This window comes from Megascapheus bottae, chromosome 10, assembly GCF_031878675.1.
Source record: "Megascapheus bottae isolate mThoBot1 chromosome 10, mThoBot2.hap1, whole genome shotgun sequence".
In the NCBI taxonomy this organism is placed as follows: domain Eukaryota; kingdom Metazoa; phylum Chordata; class Mammalia; order Rodentia; family Geomyidae; genus Megascapheus; species Megascapheus bottae.
Genome location: NC_143518.1, coordinates 9,784,818 through 9,804,350, shown reverse-complemented (window position 1 = coordinate 9,804,350; position 19,533 = coordinate 9,784,818). Strand labels below are relative to the sequence as shown.

The following is a 19,533-nucleotide window of genomic DNA, read 5'->3' as shown; positions in this document are numbered from 1 at the left end:
GGGCACTGATTTTGTTACTTATATTGTATTATTGATTCTTCAAAATCTAATAACTATATATTGTAGACTGTTGGCACTTATTCATATGCACGGATTTAAATAATCTGGAACTCTCAGTAACTATGGTGAGGATGAATATAGTTATAAGATTTTATCTTATAAATGAGAACACACTATTGCAACTTTGAGAAATACAAATAACTATAGACAGGAAGGAGACAGATATACAATATGATTGAACATGGAACAAAGATGTAATCCTAGGTATTGATTACTTTCTCAAACATTTTAGAAATAAAGTAGTCATAACCTGAAGTGTATATGCCATATATTTATATCATACATAATATTTGCATTATACAATTATCATACATGATATAAGCATATGTATGATATAGAATAACTGTATTATAGCTGTAATTAAATTATTCTCTCAGAATATAATCCCTTTAAAAGTTTTATGAAAGTTCTGGCATGTATTGATCATTCAAATTTCTCAGTTTCTGCAATCAGTATTCTAAGGGAAGTACATGAATATATAATAATATAAGAAGGTAGACATATAATCTGTCATTTCTGTATAATGATATAGGAAGGTAGACATATAATTGGTCATTTCTGTGTAGTTCATGCATACATGATATGGAAAATGTGGTAGGGTTCGGTTGCACTCAAAAATAAGAATTGTATTAGAGAGAGTAATTAAATAAATATCTGCTTACAGTAAGAAAGAAAAAACAAAACTTACACAGAAAATGTCTTTAGTATCTGAGCACAGCAGAGATTATAAGAATATCATCAGGAGAGTTTTAATAGTATTTGCGTAAGAAGGAATTAGGACTTTGATTTTAGTTACTGTGACATGAGACAGCAGAAATAAGACTACTTTTTAAGAGTGTTTCCAGAACTCATAGTTGTTGCTGTGGATGAAAAGAAAACTGTGTTCCAAGCACATAGATTGTCTAAATTAGGAAATAATAAAACCTGCTTACGACTAAACTGGATTTGCACCTCTAAATGATACATCCTAGAGAGCTATTTAATCCTCATGCATCAAGATACTTGGTTTCCTTTTTGAGACTAGGATAGTATCTGTGATTTTCATGAGCTCTGTTTTTGTCAACCTGTCTATTGCATAGTTGGACGTCAATCTGTCTACCTAGAGAAGTGAGCCAAATCACAAATTTAGATAAAAACATTATTGTTCCAATGACTAGAATGACAGTACTATTTCAAAAGTAAATATTTTGCAGAAATGCTCCATAAATGGAGGAAATTTACCATTTCATAATCTTTACTTCTTCATTGCTTGCTTTAACCCAGGATTCAACAAAAAATAGTAGATTTACCAGACAGAAAAAGCCTTTCCAAATAAGCTTTAGAGATGCAGGGTCTGTTCACTGTTTCCATATTTTGTGAGTAATCTTGTTGTAGAGAAGATATTTGTGCATTTAGATTTACTGCTATTCAGATTATCAGCTAGTGAATTATGAAGATGATTGCATCATTGTTATTGCAACAATTGTTTTGTTTCCTAAATAGAAATTCTTATGTTAAGAGTCAATGATCCTAGCTAATTTCAGGATTCTCAACAAGTGGGAAATGAGGGCATATAGATCTGAATTACTGCTTTAGAACTGATGGTCTATTTTCATTAATGCCCAAAAGTTTTCTTTTCTTTTTTTTAAATTCATTTTATTGTTACAGTAATACATAGATGGGGTTACAGTTATATTTATCAAGTAGTGGTTACATTACTTCTTGAACACTGATATCCCTTCTCATGTTTTTGTCACCCTTTCCCTCCTCCCACACCCTCCCAATCATCTTGTCTTTCCCCTTCCCTTCCCTATTTTAAATTGACAAATAAATGCATATGTAATATGTTGTGGTTGTTGTTCTTAATGAAGGATATGAAGTTATTTCCTTTCCTTTTCCCCTTATGATTTATCTCATTTTTTTATTGTATCTGACTTTGTAACCTGGAATATTGTATACCCAACAATTTTCTTTTGATTATAGTCCTGACTTAATATTACAGATTTAAGTGCAATTGCATCTTCTGTTAATGTAGATATTATAAAATATAAGTCTTGTAACCTGAGTTATATCTATGTTTTCCCTTGATCTTGCTATAAGGCATATTATGAAAATTCATTAGGCTTCATTTGGCTGAACCTAACAGGTAAAGAACTTGAATTTATTTCACAAATGTAACAAATTTATGTTACACATGCAACATGAAATACATATATTAAAATATGGCAAAAATTAAATAGTATCAAGAAATAATTTCTTCTGTGGTTTATTGATCTTCCAGAGGTAATCATTGATTATGATCTATAAAAGTATTAATTCAATCTCCAAATACACTTTTGTGTAAAGATGATTCAGCTGTGTTGTAATGAAAGTATAATGAATTTAGTCTCACACATATCCCTCTTTGATGAACCTCAATTGGGCTAATTCCTTAAGACATTCTATTTTTCCAAAAATTCTTATCTCTGGGCTAGTATTTTTGGGACTCTGGGAGCTGAATGGGAGGATTCATAGCAAATTTCTTATAGTATATATCCCAAGTCTGGACTAAGTAGACTGAAGTACTACTGATTATCCTATTAAGTCCTTGTATTTGTAAGCCAGAGAAGTGAACATTTAATATTATTTTGAGTAATTACATAAACTGGGATCATTTTCCATAGGGAAAGTGAAAGATTACTTATCAAAATTGTAATAAATTTCTACTAATGACCAACATGGTAAATAGATAACGTTCAATTCTCTTCTAGTTTTAATTTCATTATACCTCTTCCCTTGGTGAAAAGTGATAACTTAAAACAGTAACTTGGAAAAACTACAAAAAAGGCCTTGTTTTTAAGCAAACTTTCACATAAAAGGTATTCTAACATGCTTTGTACTTATTAACTAACATGGTGAATGATTTGCCTTTTACTACACTACTGAAATTTAAGACCACCAGTTAAGATAAGCAATAATACAATTAGGGTTTTAGAAATCTGGGAGGCCAAGAATAAAGACTGAGTGAAGCAGAGCACAGATATATGCAATACTTTATGCTTGAGTGTGATTAGACGACCAGTAAGGAATTTAGAAAATACAAAATTAGGGAGAGTGATTCTTTGTAAGAAATAGATATAAGTGGATTTATTGGGGGATATGATTAAATTGATTTTCTCTCAGTGATTCTTTTAGTGTAAAATAATGCCATAAAGGTCCTCAGTGGGCCTCATACTAGAGCTCAAAAATCTAAGCCCCCCAACAATATAATCTTCAAAGAAATGATCACCCCATTAATAAGTGGGGTAAAGGATTAAAAAGAGACTTCTGTGGAGAAGAAATAAGGTTAACCAATATACAGATGAAGAAATGTTCAATATCTCTGGCCACAAAAAAAGTAGAGATCAAAACTTTTTTGAGATCCCACCTCACCTCAGAATAGCCATTATGGAGAAACAAATAATAATAGGTGCTGTCAGAAATGTGTCCAAAACGGAATGCTTCTGCATGATTGGTGGGAATGTAGACAGATTCACCAACTCTGGAAAACTGTGTAGAGTTCCTCAAAAGAGTAAACATAGAACTACCCTGTGATCCTGCAATTCCACTCCTGGGCATTTACCCTCAAGAACACAAACAAGACCATGTGAAAGCTATGTGCATTGTAGCATTATTTACCATAGCTAAGATACGGAACCAACCTAGATCCCACCTAATAGATGAACAGATCAAGAAGATACTGTACACATAGAAAATGGAATTCTATGCTTCCATCAGAAAGAATGACAATGAATACATTTCTTGTCCAGCATTGTTGCCCCTCTCTCATTTTCCACCAACTTTCCCTCCTCCCACCTCCTCCCCCCCAAAGTTGTGGAGTTCATTTCCAACACATTGTCTCATATCACTGTTGTATTGGCTCTTTGTCCTTTGTCTCAACATTTTGTTGTTTCCCTTCTCATCCCCAAATCAGATAAACATATGTACATGACACAGGGTACCAAAATAAAAAATAGTGCCAACAAGGGATAAACCAAAGAAGAAAAACAACAACAAAAAACAGATAACTTCACAAAGCATGTTAAAAACAACAACCCCAAAATAAACCACTTGTTTCCATATCTTGGTATTCATGTCAATTAGCTTCATTTTGTATGGTCATATGTACATAGCTACTGAGCTGCTGTGAGCCTCTGCTAGGAAAATCCTAGATATATGAAGCTCTGGATTAAAGTAATAGAGTGCTGACAATAAGTAACCGAGGTCAGAGACAGCACCCAGGCCCTGAGTTCAAGCCCCATCATACATTAAAAAAAAAAAAAAAAGAAGAATGGGTTGTGGAATGTAAAGCAATATGTAAAATGAGCATTCAAACCTGGTGTTATTTTTTAAACATGCATATCTCAATTATAAAATTAGGCCCTTAGAATTGAATGAAGCCCTTTCCTTGTAAATTTTATATAAGAAAGCTCTGGGTTTTTGAGTGTTTAATTAGAGAAAACTGTATCAGTGTCTTTTCTTCCCTGGCTTGCTTGAACCGAGATTTTCAGATCTCAGCCTACTACATAATTAGGATTATGGGTATGGGTTATCAGGGCTAGCAATCACAACTTGTTTTTTTTCCATATATTTTTATTGTAATTAGTAGAAAGGTTACATTACATTCAACAGATAGAAGGTGCATTACTTCACAAATATTGATTCCCTTTCTCATGTCTTGGCCCCCATTTGCCTCCCCCAACCCCCACCCCTCATCTTGTTTTTCCCCCTTCCCTATCCAATTTCACATAATCAAATATGCATATATACAATATATCAGATAACAAAGTGAAATACTGTAACAATATGAGATAGCCAAGAGACAGCAAAAGACATGAGAGATAACATAGTACATTAAAGACAACAATCACTCATTATATGGCTTTTGATTCTATATCCCGGAGGTCTTTTCATTTAGAGTCATACTATATGGCCTTATGTATTTAGGTTTTGTTCTATTGTGAATCTCTGCTAGGAGAGCCCAAGATTTCTACTGATTATGACAAATGAGGGAAACCATTGAGCCTATGTTCTTTTGAGTCTGGCTTACTTCACATGATTTTGTCTGTCTTTCCATTTCCTTACAAATGGGGCGATGTCGTTTTTTTTTCTGAGAGCAGCATAGAATTCCATTGTGTATAAATACCACATCTTGTCCCAACTTGTTTTTATATGCTGCAAAGTATTTTCATGCTCCATGTTAGAGATGGTAATGTTTTGATTAACTAATTGTTCGGATGCGTGAAGCAAAATTTCTTACATTACAAAATGTAGAAGTGACATATTTTAGAAGTTTCACTAGTAAGCGTTTCCATCAAATAAATTATTTACATATCTTTAGGATGAGTACATTCCAAATCCTCTTCCTGTTCCTTTGTATTATATCTTATTTTATTGTTAATACCAAACTGTGTAATTGCAAACATAAATTATTTCTCCAATCTAAATGTAACTCTCACTGGTTTCTTGTAACCTTCTAAGAAGTCAGTATAGTTAAACTTCACAGAGTAGTAAGATCAAGCAGTTCTCTGCATATGTCTAATGTTAATAACCTCCTAGCTAATCAGTGATCATATAAATGAAATATTATTTTCTTGTTATGGCTCAATGTCATTTCAAGTATTAAATTCCCATTTTTTTAATCCAATCTTTTTTTGTGGGGGTGGGGGACTTGAGTCATGGGGCTTGAACTCAGCCTGGTTGCTCTCCCTGAACTCTTGAGCTCAAGGCTAGGGCCCTATCCCTGGGCTTTGTCCCTGAGCTCTTCAGCTTAAGGCTACAGTAACCCTACCCTTGAGCCAGTACTCACTTCCTGTTTTCTAGAAGTTAATTGGAGATAAGAGTCTCGGGTCCTTTTATGCCTGGGCTGGCTTTGAACCTTGACCCTCAGATATCAGCTCCTGAATAGCTAGGATTACAGGTGTGAGCCACTTCACCTGGCTTATCCAATTTTTTCAATGGACATTTAATTTAAATCCATATCTTGGCTTGTGAATAATGTTGGAATGAACATGGGAATGTAGGTTTCAGTTCAACATTCTGATTTTTTTCCCTTTTGGAATAAACTAAATTATGAAAATTTCAGATCTCAGCATTCCTAACTTAAAATTTGAAGGTACATCATGCTTAGTGTAAGGGTTATAATAATTTATTCACTCACCAAAAATATCTAAATGTTTTCCTTTCTTCTCAACAGAAGCAGCATTTGATATTTGTTATCTTGTTGATAGCAGCTTTTGTCTCTATGATGAGGCAAATCTTATTGTCCTCTTGATATAAAATATATGCATGCTTTAAAAAATGATTCATGATTTCTCTATTTCTGTGCATCCTATTTAAACTTATATACACATATGGATTTCAAATACATAAAATCTAATTTATAATTTTCCTTAGTTATTAAATATATATGAACCTTTTAAGTGCCAGTGAAGACCAAGTATATGTCAATTACTTTGTAATAGCTTTTCAATATCAAGATATATTTCATAGTAATAGTTATTGTACAAATATTAAAGTAGTATATGAATCATCTTGACAATATAAATATTGTTAATTCTATAGTGATTTCAATTACCAATAATGTTATTCATAAAACTATTGTACATATAAGTTCATACAGTATTTAATTTGAAGTATATTATTAGAAAAACAATTATATATATGTATACATATATACATGTATATGTATACACACACACATATATATACATATATATATATATATATATATATAGTTCATAGTACATTTCCATTAGACAGTACTGTTCTCAAGAGCTCTATTCTGAATCAATCCAAGCAAAGATCCAGTGGTAGGATTTGGGGCAGGTGTTTATTTATAGACTCCCATTTGTAACTCATCTTCACTGCTTGGGAAGTTGAAAATGGAAGGTGACTGTTTTAAGTCTAGTCTGTGCCAGGAAAGCAAGATACATGAGAAGTTGACCACTAGGGATTCATGGTTCTAGGCCACCCAGGGAAGAAAAATCCACAAGATTGTATCCCCAAAGATGGGGTTCTAGATTTAGTGTTCATGCCTGTAATCCAGCATCAATAGAATGCCATAAGCACACTATAGCTCAGGCACACCTCTGGACGAGAAGCAAGTCATGAAAATAAGTAGGTAGAGCATGGCTACAGTTATCCAGCAGAGATATCATGGAAGTTAGGAAGCACAGGATTTGACTTCATCATCCCAATACATCAGCAATTTTTTAAATGAAAGTGTGATTGTGATAGACTAACTTTTTTTCATAGAAGAGATCCTACCAAGGACTCTTGACATGGCTCTTAGAACTTCCTTATTTCTCAGGCTATAGATAATAGGATTGAGCATGGGAGTGAGGATGGTGTAGAAGACAGCCAAAATCTTATCCTCTTCAGGGGAACGGAGTTTAGAAGGCTGGAAGTAGGTGTAGACAAAAGGTGCATAATAAAATGTCACCACCGTTAAATGTGTTGAACAAGTCGTGAAGGCCTTTTGTCTTCCCTCTTTTGAGCGCATATGGGAGACAGCCAGAAGGACCCGACCATAGGAAGCAGAGATACCAAGGAAAGGAAAGAGGAGAAACACGCAGGTGCTCATAAAAATGACATATTCATAGACCCTGGTGTCCATACAGGCCAGTGGTAACATGGATGGGACCTCACACAGGAAATGGTTAATTGCCCTCGACCTACAATATGGAATGTGAAAGGCATAGACTATATGTGCTAAGGAGTGAACAGAGCCCAATGTCCAACATCCTATGATCATCTTCACACAGATCCTTTTACTCATGCGGATGGGGTAGTGGAGGGGGTGGCAGATGGCCACAAAACGGTCATAGGCCATAGAGCCCAGCAGTAAGCCTTCAGAACATGCCATGGTTACAAAAAAGAAGCTTTGTACTCCACATCCCACAAACGAGATTCTTTTCTGGCCAGAGAGGAAGTTGAAGGCCATCTTGGGGACAGTGTTTGTGATATACATCAGGTCCATGAAGGAGAGCTGGCTGAGGAGAAAGTACATGGGGGTGTGGAGCCGGACATCCACACAGATGAGATAGATCATTCCTGAGTTACCAAAAAAGGCAACAACGAAGAAGAAAATGAAAAGGATCATGAGAAGTAGGCCAGTTTGATTTGGAGCCAACAGCCCCAAGAGTATGAAACCACTGAATGTTTGATTCCATTTTTCCATTAAAACATGTTCAGTTATCATCCTTTGAAGAAACATAAAATAAAGTACTTTAATGTAAAACTTGAATGAATATAGGCAAGAGAATTGAATGGTACTAGTTTAGTGCCTAAATAGAATGAGAGATTGTTTTCCCCCACATCATAGCAGGTGTTCAATTGATTTACAGATTGACAAACTCTTTTCACCTACTCCACCATACCAACAAGTCAGAGGTGTGTCTATTGCTTTTATAAGCATAAAATCATGCACAGCTAACAGAAACAAATTACCTGAGAAATTCCTTGCTAGACAGCCCCTGGCCAAACACATTAGTTAGAATTAGTAATAAATCTTGCAATGCTGGAGATGTTGCTTAAATGTTAGAACACTAGCCTTGAATCAAAATTCTGAGAATGTTTAAATCATGAAGTTAAGTCACAGTAGGGGCACCCTTAAAAATCATTAGTAAGCAGTTAGGAATACTGAGGGAAGCTGGGATCTCTACATTCTAGAATGTCTTCATTTAACACAGCATCCTTTATTAGGAGCTTATAAATGTTATTCAACAATATTATACTTGCTTAAAAAAAAATCTCACTCCACTCTTCAACGTTCCAGTTTCTGAGTCTTTATTTTCTCATGGGTTCTTCCATTGGCACTACTCCAGAGAGAGGGGTTACATTCTCTCACTGACAATTCAACTGTAGCATTTTAAATTAACATTGATCCATTCCTACAAGGCTGCTTATTACCACAACACTGTTTTATTTAATTTCAAAACAATTTTCTAGTATAAAAATATTATATGTCCCTGTACTTAAAATATTTGCAGAATCTCTCTTTCCTGGTTCTAATGCTTGTATCTTCTGTTTGTGACAGAATTCAAATCACAAAGAAAGCAAACCAAACACATTTTTATTTTCTTCAGGTAAGAATATTTCTCATGATAAATGTCATAGATTATTCAATCTTTGTCCTTTAATACTACTTGCCTGTAAACTCCAACTAGTGTTGTAACTGCAACTTACCATGTGTCCAGTGTTAAAACACAAATATTTGTATACACACCTATATCCTTCCTGTAGAAAACAGGAGGAATTAAGATTATATAACTGGTGATAATTCTTCTTCACTTTACTTCCTTTATTGTAATTCTGCAAAAATAAAAATTATAGGCATTGATAACTTTCAGGTTCTAAACAGTGACAATGGTATTGATGGGAAGAATAAATTACTAAAATATTGTTAGTGAAAGTATAAGATTTTGAGATTCCATTTCATTGTCCTACATTTCATAATGGCTTATACATTTTAAGGTATGTTTGAATTTTATTCAATGTGTTTATCAGCTTTCTCCAGAGTAATATGCCTATTTTAGTATCCATTGGAGTACTAGATCACATGGACACTGGAAAGGGTGCTGCATCTTCTCCAACTTTGACTTCAAGCCTCTTATCCCAGAGGCCACACAACGAAACAATGCTAAGCCTGATCAGATAGAAAGAGTGTGGGCCATGGCATAGTCTCACTTTGCAACTCACCTGTGTTTGTGTCTACCCTCTTCATACTGAATTGCTTAATTAAAATGAAAATAGTAAATAGTCATCATGAAGTAAAGACAAAAAAAGGAGAACAACATGAATAAGTTTCACTTCCTCGTGATATTTATTTTCCTTTTTTGCCAGTCCTGGGCTTGAACTCAGGGCCTTAGCACTATCCTTCGCTTTTCACAAGGCTATAGCTCTTCCTCTTCAGACAGCCCCACTTTTGGCTTTTTCTAGAATAAAACGCAGGTCTTCCTGCTTGCTAGGCAAAACCTCTACTGCTAGACCAAACTCCTAGCCACTTCTTAGGGATTTCTTTTTTTTCTGCTTTTCTGTTGTCAGCCCTTCACTTGTAACCTTCTTTCTCTTCTTTCCCTTATCCTTTTCTTCCTTTCCCTCTGTTTCCCTTCTCTTACTTTAGAACTCTGGGCCTTATTTTTCTCACAGCTGTTACTCTTTTTTTTTTTGCTGATTAATATCATTTTAGTTGTATTACATACTTATATGTTGTGTTATACCAAATCATCTATACATAAGATATTCATTTACATAGCTTAGGAGCTTTCATGCTTTAGGAAGGTCATATATAGGATGTAATCTGAACACATAAGTCCTGTTAGAGGAAGCAATACAAAAAACAAAAGCTGAGTCTCAACACCCAAGTTCAAACTCCAAGAGTCCTATGTCAGATCTAGCCACATACCCCTATATGACAAAAAGACACAATAAATACCAGGGAAAGAAATTATTACATGCCAGTCAGGAAAATAAAGTATTACCTGTCAATAAATCCAAGGCAGAAAACGGTATACTCAATCCCTAACTTCCTGTCTCATGTGTCAAATAAATTACCAGAAATATAGGGTATTTTAACTGTTTTAGTCCTTGTATCTGGCAAGGGAAAATTTCTGGCAACATCTATGCACAGTAAAGGTGATAGTGAAGGCTTATCAGAGGATAAAATTGACAGAGAAAGTGAACAGTGGCCTAGATACACACACAATGATAGCACTTTAGTCTGTCTCAGCCATCTAGTGTCTCCTTCCTTAAAGACATTACCCCTGTGTGTAACTGGGAGAATTGCATGGCTTTCTGATTGGTGAGTCTCCTCTCTGTTTCTTGTAAGTTGTGGCACCACACATTAGTGGCCCGTCCTTACTACTTCATCCTTTTTTCTTCTTACTTCCTCATTTTTCTGTGCCTCCCCCACCCCCGCCCAACACACACACTGCTGTTCTTCCAATTAATTGTCAAACATGATTTGGTTTCTCAGCTTATCCTGCCTTCTGCATGTTATATTGACCATGATTCCATGCCTACTTGCCAGTCTTGTCATTGTTGTCACTAACACCTATCAACAACAATTCAATACATGTTCAGTCACCTTCATCTGTCTTCATAGGGTACCTCCATTTGCCTTACATAAAATAGGCAGTATTGGGAGTAGACCAAGCTGACTACAAAAGGTCTCAGAATAAAGGGCAGAGGTAAATAGTGCAGGATTCTGGGTTGAGCTGTCTAGTCTTATCCTCCTCCTAGTTAACTTAGTGACCAAGTAAGAAGTCAGTGTTTCTTGGGTGGCAGGAATAACCTTCAATTAACTATCAAAAAACCAAAAGTGGAGCTTTGGCTTGAGTGGGAGCGCACTAATCTTGAGCAAAAAAGCTATAGGATAGTTCCAGGCTCTGAGTTCAAACCCCAGCACACACACATACATACACAAACACACACACATGCACACACACAATGGATAGGACATTATATTGTAATCTGTGCCTTCTTGATTTGTAATCTAAGTAGATAATATCCATATGTAGTTCCAAAGAGAAGACATTCCTAAAAATGTTGATAAGAATTTTTAAGAATGCAAGGCAAGTTCTAGACATTTCTACTCCAAATCAGATATACCATAGACAGTATTATTGATCTATTTTCCCACTTAACATTTCTCAACCTACTGAGAAATATTAAAAGTTAAATGCTTAATAGATGGCTTTCTTTTGTGGATGTTAATTCGAATTAAAGTATTCACTGTGATTTGAATGCTTAAGATAGTATTAATCAGCTGGAGCTCAAAATCATTTTCTAAATTGTGAACAATTCAATTGCTGGGGCTGGGTAATACATAATATGAAATTCAAAGACATTTTAATGTTTTAGTAAAAAAAATACTTCACAGCTGTTACTCTTAACACTTTTGCCACACCTCTCCTTCAGGCTTTTTACTAATTAATTGGATGTAAGTGTTTCAAGTAGTTGTCTGACCAGACTAATTTCGAACTGCAATTCTGAGATCTCAGCCTGTGGAGGAGCTAGAATTGATTGTAGGTATGGACTAACTGCCAAACATGTTTGGGACTTTTATCTGTACCTTATCACCACTCTGTGCATCTGTGTTACCCAAACCGAAAATCGCATTGCTTTATTTCCACCACGAAACCTACAAACTGTGATATCTAGCATCCAATAGACACTGCTTTTCCTTATCTCATCTCAAGATGAGGTTGCCTGCTTTTTATTTATGTGCTTTTCTGCTGAAAGAAGTCCTGATGCCACAGGCTGTCGAGTATCCTGATTTGGGTAGTCATCTTAGATGATTAATTTTTTCAACACTATTGTAATAATAGTCACTATGTAGGGTGACTATGTAGAGTGTAGGGACATTTGGGTAGCACAGAAGGAGGATTTGGGTTTGGTTCTGTGTGAGATGAATCCACTGTACATCAAACTTGTTCTGAATCTGCTTTTAAGAGTGGTATATGGGAGCATATGGAATATGCAAGTTAGAGAGTAATAAGACCAGCAAGGGCTCTTACCTAGGCTGTGCTTATGAACTTAAGTCCCATATCCTGGGTACCCATCCTAGCCTAGCCTATCAAGACAGTTGGTTATGTTTGGGAATAAGATAGTATAAAATTTCACTGTCTATCCCACAGTCAGTGTTCAATCTATCTGCTTACAGACATTATCCAAGCATTAATTTGATAAATATATAAATTCTGTATGACTAAATTGATGAGGGATTTTCAAACATAACACTTAGATATACACGCCCTGAAAGTAAGGGAAAAAATAGCCTCTCAAAGTCCCTTCCTCTGTCTTTGTGTAATCCAGATTTTAATTGAGAGGAATACAAAACTAGCAGTCTTACTGTTTCCAGTAGCGAATGTTGAACACCCAGATTTTGTTTTGTATTTATGTAATTCAAGGCTGAATCTTTTGAAGGAAGACTATGTGTTCATTTAGACTTACTGTTTTTAGAATTAGATTACAGTCACAATGATTTTTTTTGATTGTAGTTACTATGATAAATATTTCATTTCCAAAACAGAAAAAAATCACTTTTGGATCAGTTGAAAGCAATAGCTACTTTCAGGATTCTATGCAATTTGGAAGTGAAGGCATAGTAATTAGAGACATTACTGTCAGAGCTAAAGGTCTATTCCCATGAATACCTAACAATTTTATTATTTGGCATAGATCTGAGTTTGTATGCTAGATTTAAATGGGCAATCATGCATTCGTTACATACTTGAATGATATAATTTCTGTAACTTAAATTGTATCTAAGATTAGCCTTCCTATTTATTTAGCTATGCAATTTATTAGTAAGCCAATTAAAATTGAAAAATTTAAAGGGATATTAAAAAATTAAAGAGATATTAGATGCTTGTGTAGTAAGTAGAAGATCTTCATTTTGCAAAAGTGATGAGTCATATACATATTAAAACAAGTCTTATAGACAAATATCACAAAACCAGTAAATTATTTCCACACTATCTCACATACTCTCTATAATGTAGCAGGACTATTGGAATATGGAAATCAGTGACTTTTCATTGAGCAGCACATAATGAATTAACCAAAATTTTGTCTCCTTTGTTACTCTCTACCTTAAAGATTGAGAAATCCCAAATGTAGAGAATTTCTATACCCTAATTAAGATAATAACATTCAACAACATCATGTTATATAATTCATTTTAATTTCAGTTCAGTTTTAACTTTTTCAAGTTGTTGACTGAGTTGTATTTTTTGTGTTTAGCATAACGACCTCCTTCATGACAGGAAAACTAACCCTCCAAAATATTGACCATAGTTCAGATTAACCAAAAAGTCAACTTAATTCAGCACTCTAATTTAGGCTTACCTGATCCAAAGATCTTGAGTTGGTACTTTAAGTAACAAGTAGTTTGATAAACGTAATATTCCCCACTATTATTTTACTGAATTCTTTAAATGGCTTGATTCCGTCACTTGCCACAGAGTTCACTGATCAATATAGTGAAAACGTCCTTTAATATAAGGATTCCTTCTTTATGCAGCAAAATCCCTAAAGAGATATCCTGAAGAGCCAATTGTGCCATGCAATGCCCATTGTTCCAACCAAGACAATTCTGTCTCCTACTTTCCTGAATTATTTACACATTTGTACATTGATGGTTTAGGTAAAATACTTTTGGAATTCTTTTGTCTAGCAGAAAATGAAATCTATTTTACACTCCCTACACTTTGACTCTACTGGACAAACAGATACATTTCTCTAGTCTATATGGAAAACATGTTGCCATAAAGTATTTGATGCTCCTACTTTTAAATTAATTGATCCCATATGTGAAAATCAACAGAGACCACAACCTCAGCCATTTCAATTTTGTTTCCTGATCTGAGGATTTATTCATTTCTGACCTAAGAACTTACTAAGGGGCTGCAAGTTTGGCCTAGTGGTAGAGTGCTTGCCTAGCATCCATGAAGACCCAGGTTTGATTCCTTGGTACCACATACGTAGAAAAATCCTAAAATGCTGCTGTGGCTCAAGTGGTAGAGCTCTAGCCTTGAGAAACCCAAAGGACAGCACTCAGGCCCTAATTTCAAACCCGAAGAATGGCAAAAAAGAAAAAAGAAAAAAAGAAAAAAAAAAGAACTTACCAAGCCACAGAAGTAGACTAAGAAGACAATTCCTTCATTATTCCTGGTAATAACCTGAGCAGTTAAAACAATCTCATGCCACCATATTTATTTCAATCTCCTCATTTATTTAAATATCCTCATTTTTTAAAAAATTTGTAAACCTAAGGGTATAGGAAATTCAAGAAACAGTTCTGAGTGTCTGAAAATGCAAGACAGAAAGCTATCAGGAACAGTTTCTCTTCAAATGTGATTTGAGTTTCCAGAGTCAAGGGTAAATTAATTGGTTCCACTGACAGAGTTAAATTATGTTTAGATAATATATTTCTAACTAGTTGAGAGCAGACCCAAAATAAATCCAAGAATATAGTAATGGAGTCAGCAATTCTGTTTCTGAGTAACAGTGATGTGACCATCTCATGTTAAAAACAGCATTGTGGCTCAGAGAGAGGCATCTGGCCTTGTCAGAACCCCATTTGGAAACCTATTTAAGGAAATTTTATTAAACATTCATGACTTTTGGGGGCAAACACTTGTTATACTTTCTGAGAACTAAATGAGTAGTTGCATGGTAAATCAATGCATGGTGTGTATACAGTATCAGAAATTAGTAGAATATAGTCTCTGTTTATTAACTTATTCAGGCTCTATATTTGTAAGTTAGAGAAGTAAACATTTAACATTATTTGAAGGTAATTATCATATGTCAGATTCTTTTACCCTGAACAGTGATGAGAGGTGAATATTTAATGAGATGTATTCTGTAAATGTTTATGGCTAAAAAGAGAATATGATAAAGTATAAACTTTGATCAGTGAGTTCCACTGTATTGCAATAAGTTATAAAATATGCAGGCTTTCATTGTTATTGGTGTGTGTGTGTGTGTGTGTGTGTGTGAGTGTGTGTGTGAGTATATGGTACAGATGACAGTCTCTGAACTCTTTTGCTGAAAGCTATCACTCTAAAACTTAAACCACCACACTCCACTTTTAGATTTGTGGTGATTAGTTGGAGATAAGAGTCTCAGGTATTTTCCTGTCCAAGCTGACTTCAAATCATGACCATCAGATATCAGCCTCCTGAATAAATAGGCCTATAGGCTTGAGGCACCAGTACTGGCTTTGTCATTTTGACAAAATGATTGTTATGAGTACTTAGAAAAATTCTCTAAGAATACCTTGCCCTACAGGGAAATTCATTTTAACAGGGACAGTGAATCATGTTGAGTGAGAAAAGTCAAGACCAAAGGAATAAAAGGCTATTAGATCCAAACAGTACAAGAGCGAGGACTCAAAAGTTGCATACCCAATGCTATGGACATGGTATAGGAAATATAAACACAACTACATAGTCATAAAAACTTATGACTCTATAGACATAATGTTTTATTATATACTTTATTATGTATCTATGACATACGAACCCTCAGCCTAATTTTGATCATGTTCTAAAATGTAAGTGCCAGTGATTGTATAGAAAGATTCCCTTCTTGAATACCTGTTTGTCAAACATGTCATTTGAAATATGATGTAAAAATCAATGTTAATAAATTCTGTAATTTAAAAAAATCTAATAGGATACGGAGAAAGGACTAAGTCAAATAGGATATAGGTATGTGTCAGACTTTTTTTAGGAAAGATATTATATGGCTATTAATGGATTTGACAAATTCAAAGTTAATAACCATGATTCTTTACAAAGGGCATATATAAATGAACACTGTAGAATGTACTTATGCTCATTAGCCCTAAATTATTACCTCAGTGTGCAATAAGTTCTTGAAAAATGTAGTATAATTATGAACTGTTCCCAGAACCTGATAGCCTCTCTCTCTATCCACCTTAGTGCTTACATCCTGAATCTTTACACAGGGAGCATGGTGGCTTGGATAATGACAGAGTATAAGTTCAAAAAGAAGAACTTTATCTGAATGAGATAGAATGACTTTATCATTATTAATATTGTTATATCAGTATTATTACTAACACCAAATACTTATACTTCTTCATGCTATCTCATATCTGTCTGAGCTAATTGTGTAATAATGTTATAAATGAAGATGATAACCACTTACATTTTCTTAAACATTTATATGCATTAAGGCTATTTATACTCTTTTCCTTATTTTCAAAAATATTGTAGGTCACTATAGCCAGTACTATGCTCTAGAAAACCAGAAGTGTTTTTCCTGTGTAACTGTGTTTGTTGTTCTTAATCTAATTTCACTCTGTCCTTCCAAGTAAGTAGGACATAATTTCTTTCCAGCAGTTTCTTGCGTTATTGTTTGATGTGAACATTTTATTTTCCATTAATGAGTGTAACTATTGGTATTTTAACTTCTATTCCCTGTCACTTTAGACAGTAAACAGTACACAAGATTTATTGGTACAAATGATAGATTTCATTCTTTTTTTTCTGACTGAATATGATTGGATGTTTGCACAAATGTGGATACAGCCAGTAAGGAGGATCAAACATGTATGAGTGGGATGGAAGGTGTATACAGTTCTAAGTGCCTTATTATAAGCAATTTTTTTCTGTCAGTTTTTGGTCATTTGACTAAGATCAAGTGCAAAATTTCATATACTTATATGTCTTTAGTTCCTTTTCATTAGATAGTTGCCCTGTGGAAGGGAATGAGCTAGAAGAAGCTAAAAAAAATTAAGAGTAGCAGTGGTGGCCAAGCCAGGTCTTCAGCAACATGAGCACCAGCGTGGAGCCGCCCAGGTGGCAGCCCGGAGTTGGGGTCGGAGTGGTTATGGCCAGCTAAAAGCATTCTTGATGCGTTCTGTTAGGCAAGAGGAAAGGGTTCTTTGGAACAGGCAGTTTCCACCTTCCTGGGGGCCATTTGGAATTCGGCGAGACTTGAGAAGAGCATGCTCGAGGAGAAACCTGGGAAGAAGCTACCCTTAGCCTGTAAAATGTCTGCTTTGCTTCAGTGGTCAATTCATTTGTCCAGAAAGAGAATTATCATTATGTCACTATACTGATGAAAGGAGAAGTCCTATAGAGGACTCAAGACCCAGAGTCAAAGAATGTAGAACCTGAAAAAAAAAAGAAAGTTGGGTGTGGGTTTCCTGGGAAGAATTCGATCCTCCAGACCAGCTTTTCTGGGCATTCCGCTGATTGAAGGAGAAAGACTATGATCGATTTACAGAAGAGCTGAGCCCTCTGGAAGGATACAAAGGAAACCACCTCCAGGCTTTGTGAATCTTCTTGAATCTCCAAGTGTGATCTGGGAGATCCCAGGAACTTCTCAAGGTATTCAAGGCCAGAGCTGTTTTTAAGGCATATGACTTTGCACTTTTTTTTCTCTCACGAATACACAGGGATGTCCACAGCCTGCCTGACTGCATGATATTGCAACAGCACAGTGCAAAAGCACATTATTTTTTCATGCAAGAGAACATTCCCAGCACCCTTGCCATGGCCCCCAAGACCTCCTTGTTTCTCAGGCTGTAGATAATGGGGTTGAGCATGGGGGTGAGGATGGTGTAGAAGACAGCCAGAATCTTATCTCCTGAAGGGGATCTGAGAGTCTTGGTCCTAAGGTAAGTGAAGACAAAAGGTGCATAGTAAAATGTCACCACAGTTAAATGTGTGGAACAGGTGGTGTAGGCCTTTTTCCTCCCTTCTTTTGAGCGCATGTGGGATACAGAAAAAAGAACTCGTCCATAGGAAGCAGTGATTCCAAGGAAAGGAAAGAGGAGGAACAGGCTTGTACTCACAAACACCATGTATTCATAGACCCAGGTGTCCACACAGGCCAGAGGCAACATGGCTGGAACATCACAGAAGAAATACTTGATGGCCCTAGACCTGCAGTAAGGAATGTGAAGAGCATAGATAGTGTGTGCCAAGGAGTTGATGGATCCCACTATCCAAGATCCTATGATCATCTTCACGCACATCCTTTTACTCATGCGGATGGGGTAGTGGAGCGGGTGGCAGATGGCCACAAAGCGGTCATAGGCCATGGAGGCCAGCAGCAAGCCTTCAGAAGCTGCCAAGGTCACAAAGAAGAAGATTTGCACCCCACATCCCACAAAGGAGATGCTCTTCTGGCCAGAGAGGAAGTTGAAAGCCATCTTGGGGACAGTAGTGGAGATGTACATCACATCCATGAGGGAAAGCTGGCTGAGGAGAAAGTACATGGGGGTGTGGAGCCGTTTATCTACAAGTATAAGACAGATCATTGTGGAGTTGCCAAATGTAGCAAAGAAGAACACAACGAGGAAAAGGATCACCAGAAGGAGGCCCGTTTGATTTGAAGACAGCAACCCCAACAGGATGAAATCTCTGGAAGTTTGATTTTAATTTCTCCATGAAAACATATGTCTGTAGCACTCTTAGATTAAAGCGTAAAATATGAGTTACAATAGAATATGAAAGAAAATTAATTTTCAAATACTTGATATCAATGAATTATGTTGCTTTATGCTGCAGTTTTATTAGCTGTTTTTAACTATGAAAACCTAATGTTATGTACCTTTTGTCTCAAGCACCATCTCAGCAAGTCAGAGATGATTTTGGCCTTTAGGTACACTCATAATTAGCAAATATAAATAGGATAACCAAAGCATTCCATGATTTGGAACTTTTGACCAATGCCTTGATTCTAGATTACTATGAACTTATAAATTGAAGAAACCCAAGGCTCTGAATCCTCTGGTTTGCACTAGAAAATTAAGTTTGATTTAATAATAATCTGTGTCTTTAAGATCAAATTCTTCATTTACTTTAATTGTTCTTCAGCACCAATTACATGCATTTACACTTCAATATTTTACTATCCAAAACTATCAAGAGTTTGTTGATATGAAGAAAGTAGTTTCTAAATTATTGTGAATGAAAGGATGAGCCT

General features: G+C 35.5%; 1 protein-coding gene and 2 pseudogenes across 1 annotated transcript; 1 reads left to right on the top strand and 2 right to left on the bottom strand.

Annotated features, from left to right (window-relative positions):
* Positions 1-7,297: 7,297 nt before the first annotated feature.
* LOC150057524 (olfactory receptor 2L13-like) lies at positions 7,298-8,239 on the bottom strand. The gene has a single exon (XM_090339982.1). It carries the CDS (start codon positions 8,237-8,239, stop codon positions 7,298-7,300), a length of 942 nt encoding a protein of 313 aa, XP_090196108.1.
* Positions 8,240-17,370: 9,131 nt separating this feature from the next.
* On the top strand, positions 17,371-17,879 carry LOC150057523 (nucleotide triphosphate diphosphatase NUDT15-like; annotated as a pseudogene).
* Positions 17,880-18,055: 176 nt separating this feature from the next.
* Positions 18,056-19,003, bottom strand: LOC150057522 (olfactory receptor 2L13-like; annotated as a pseudogene).
* Between the last annotated feature and the right edge of the window lie 530 nt (positions 19,004-19,533).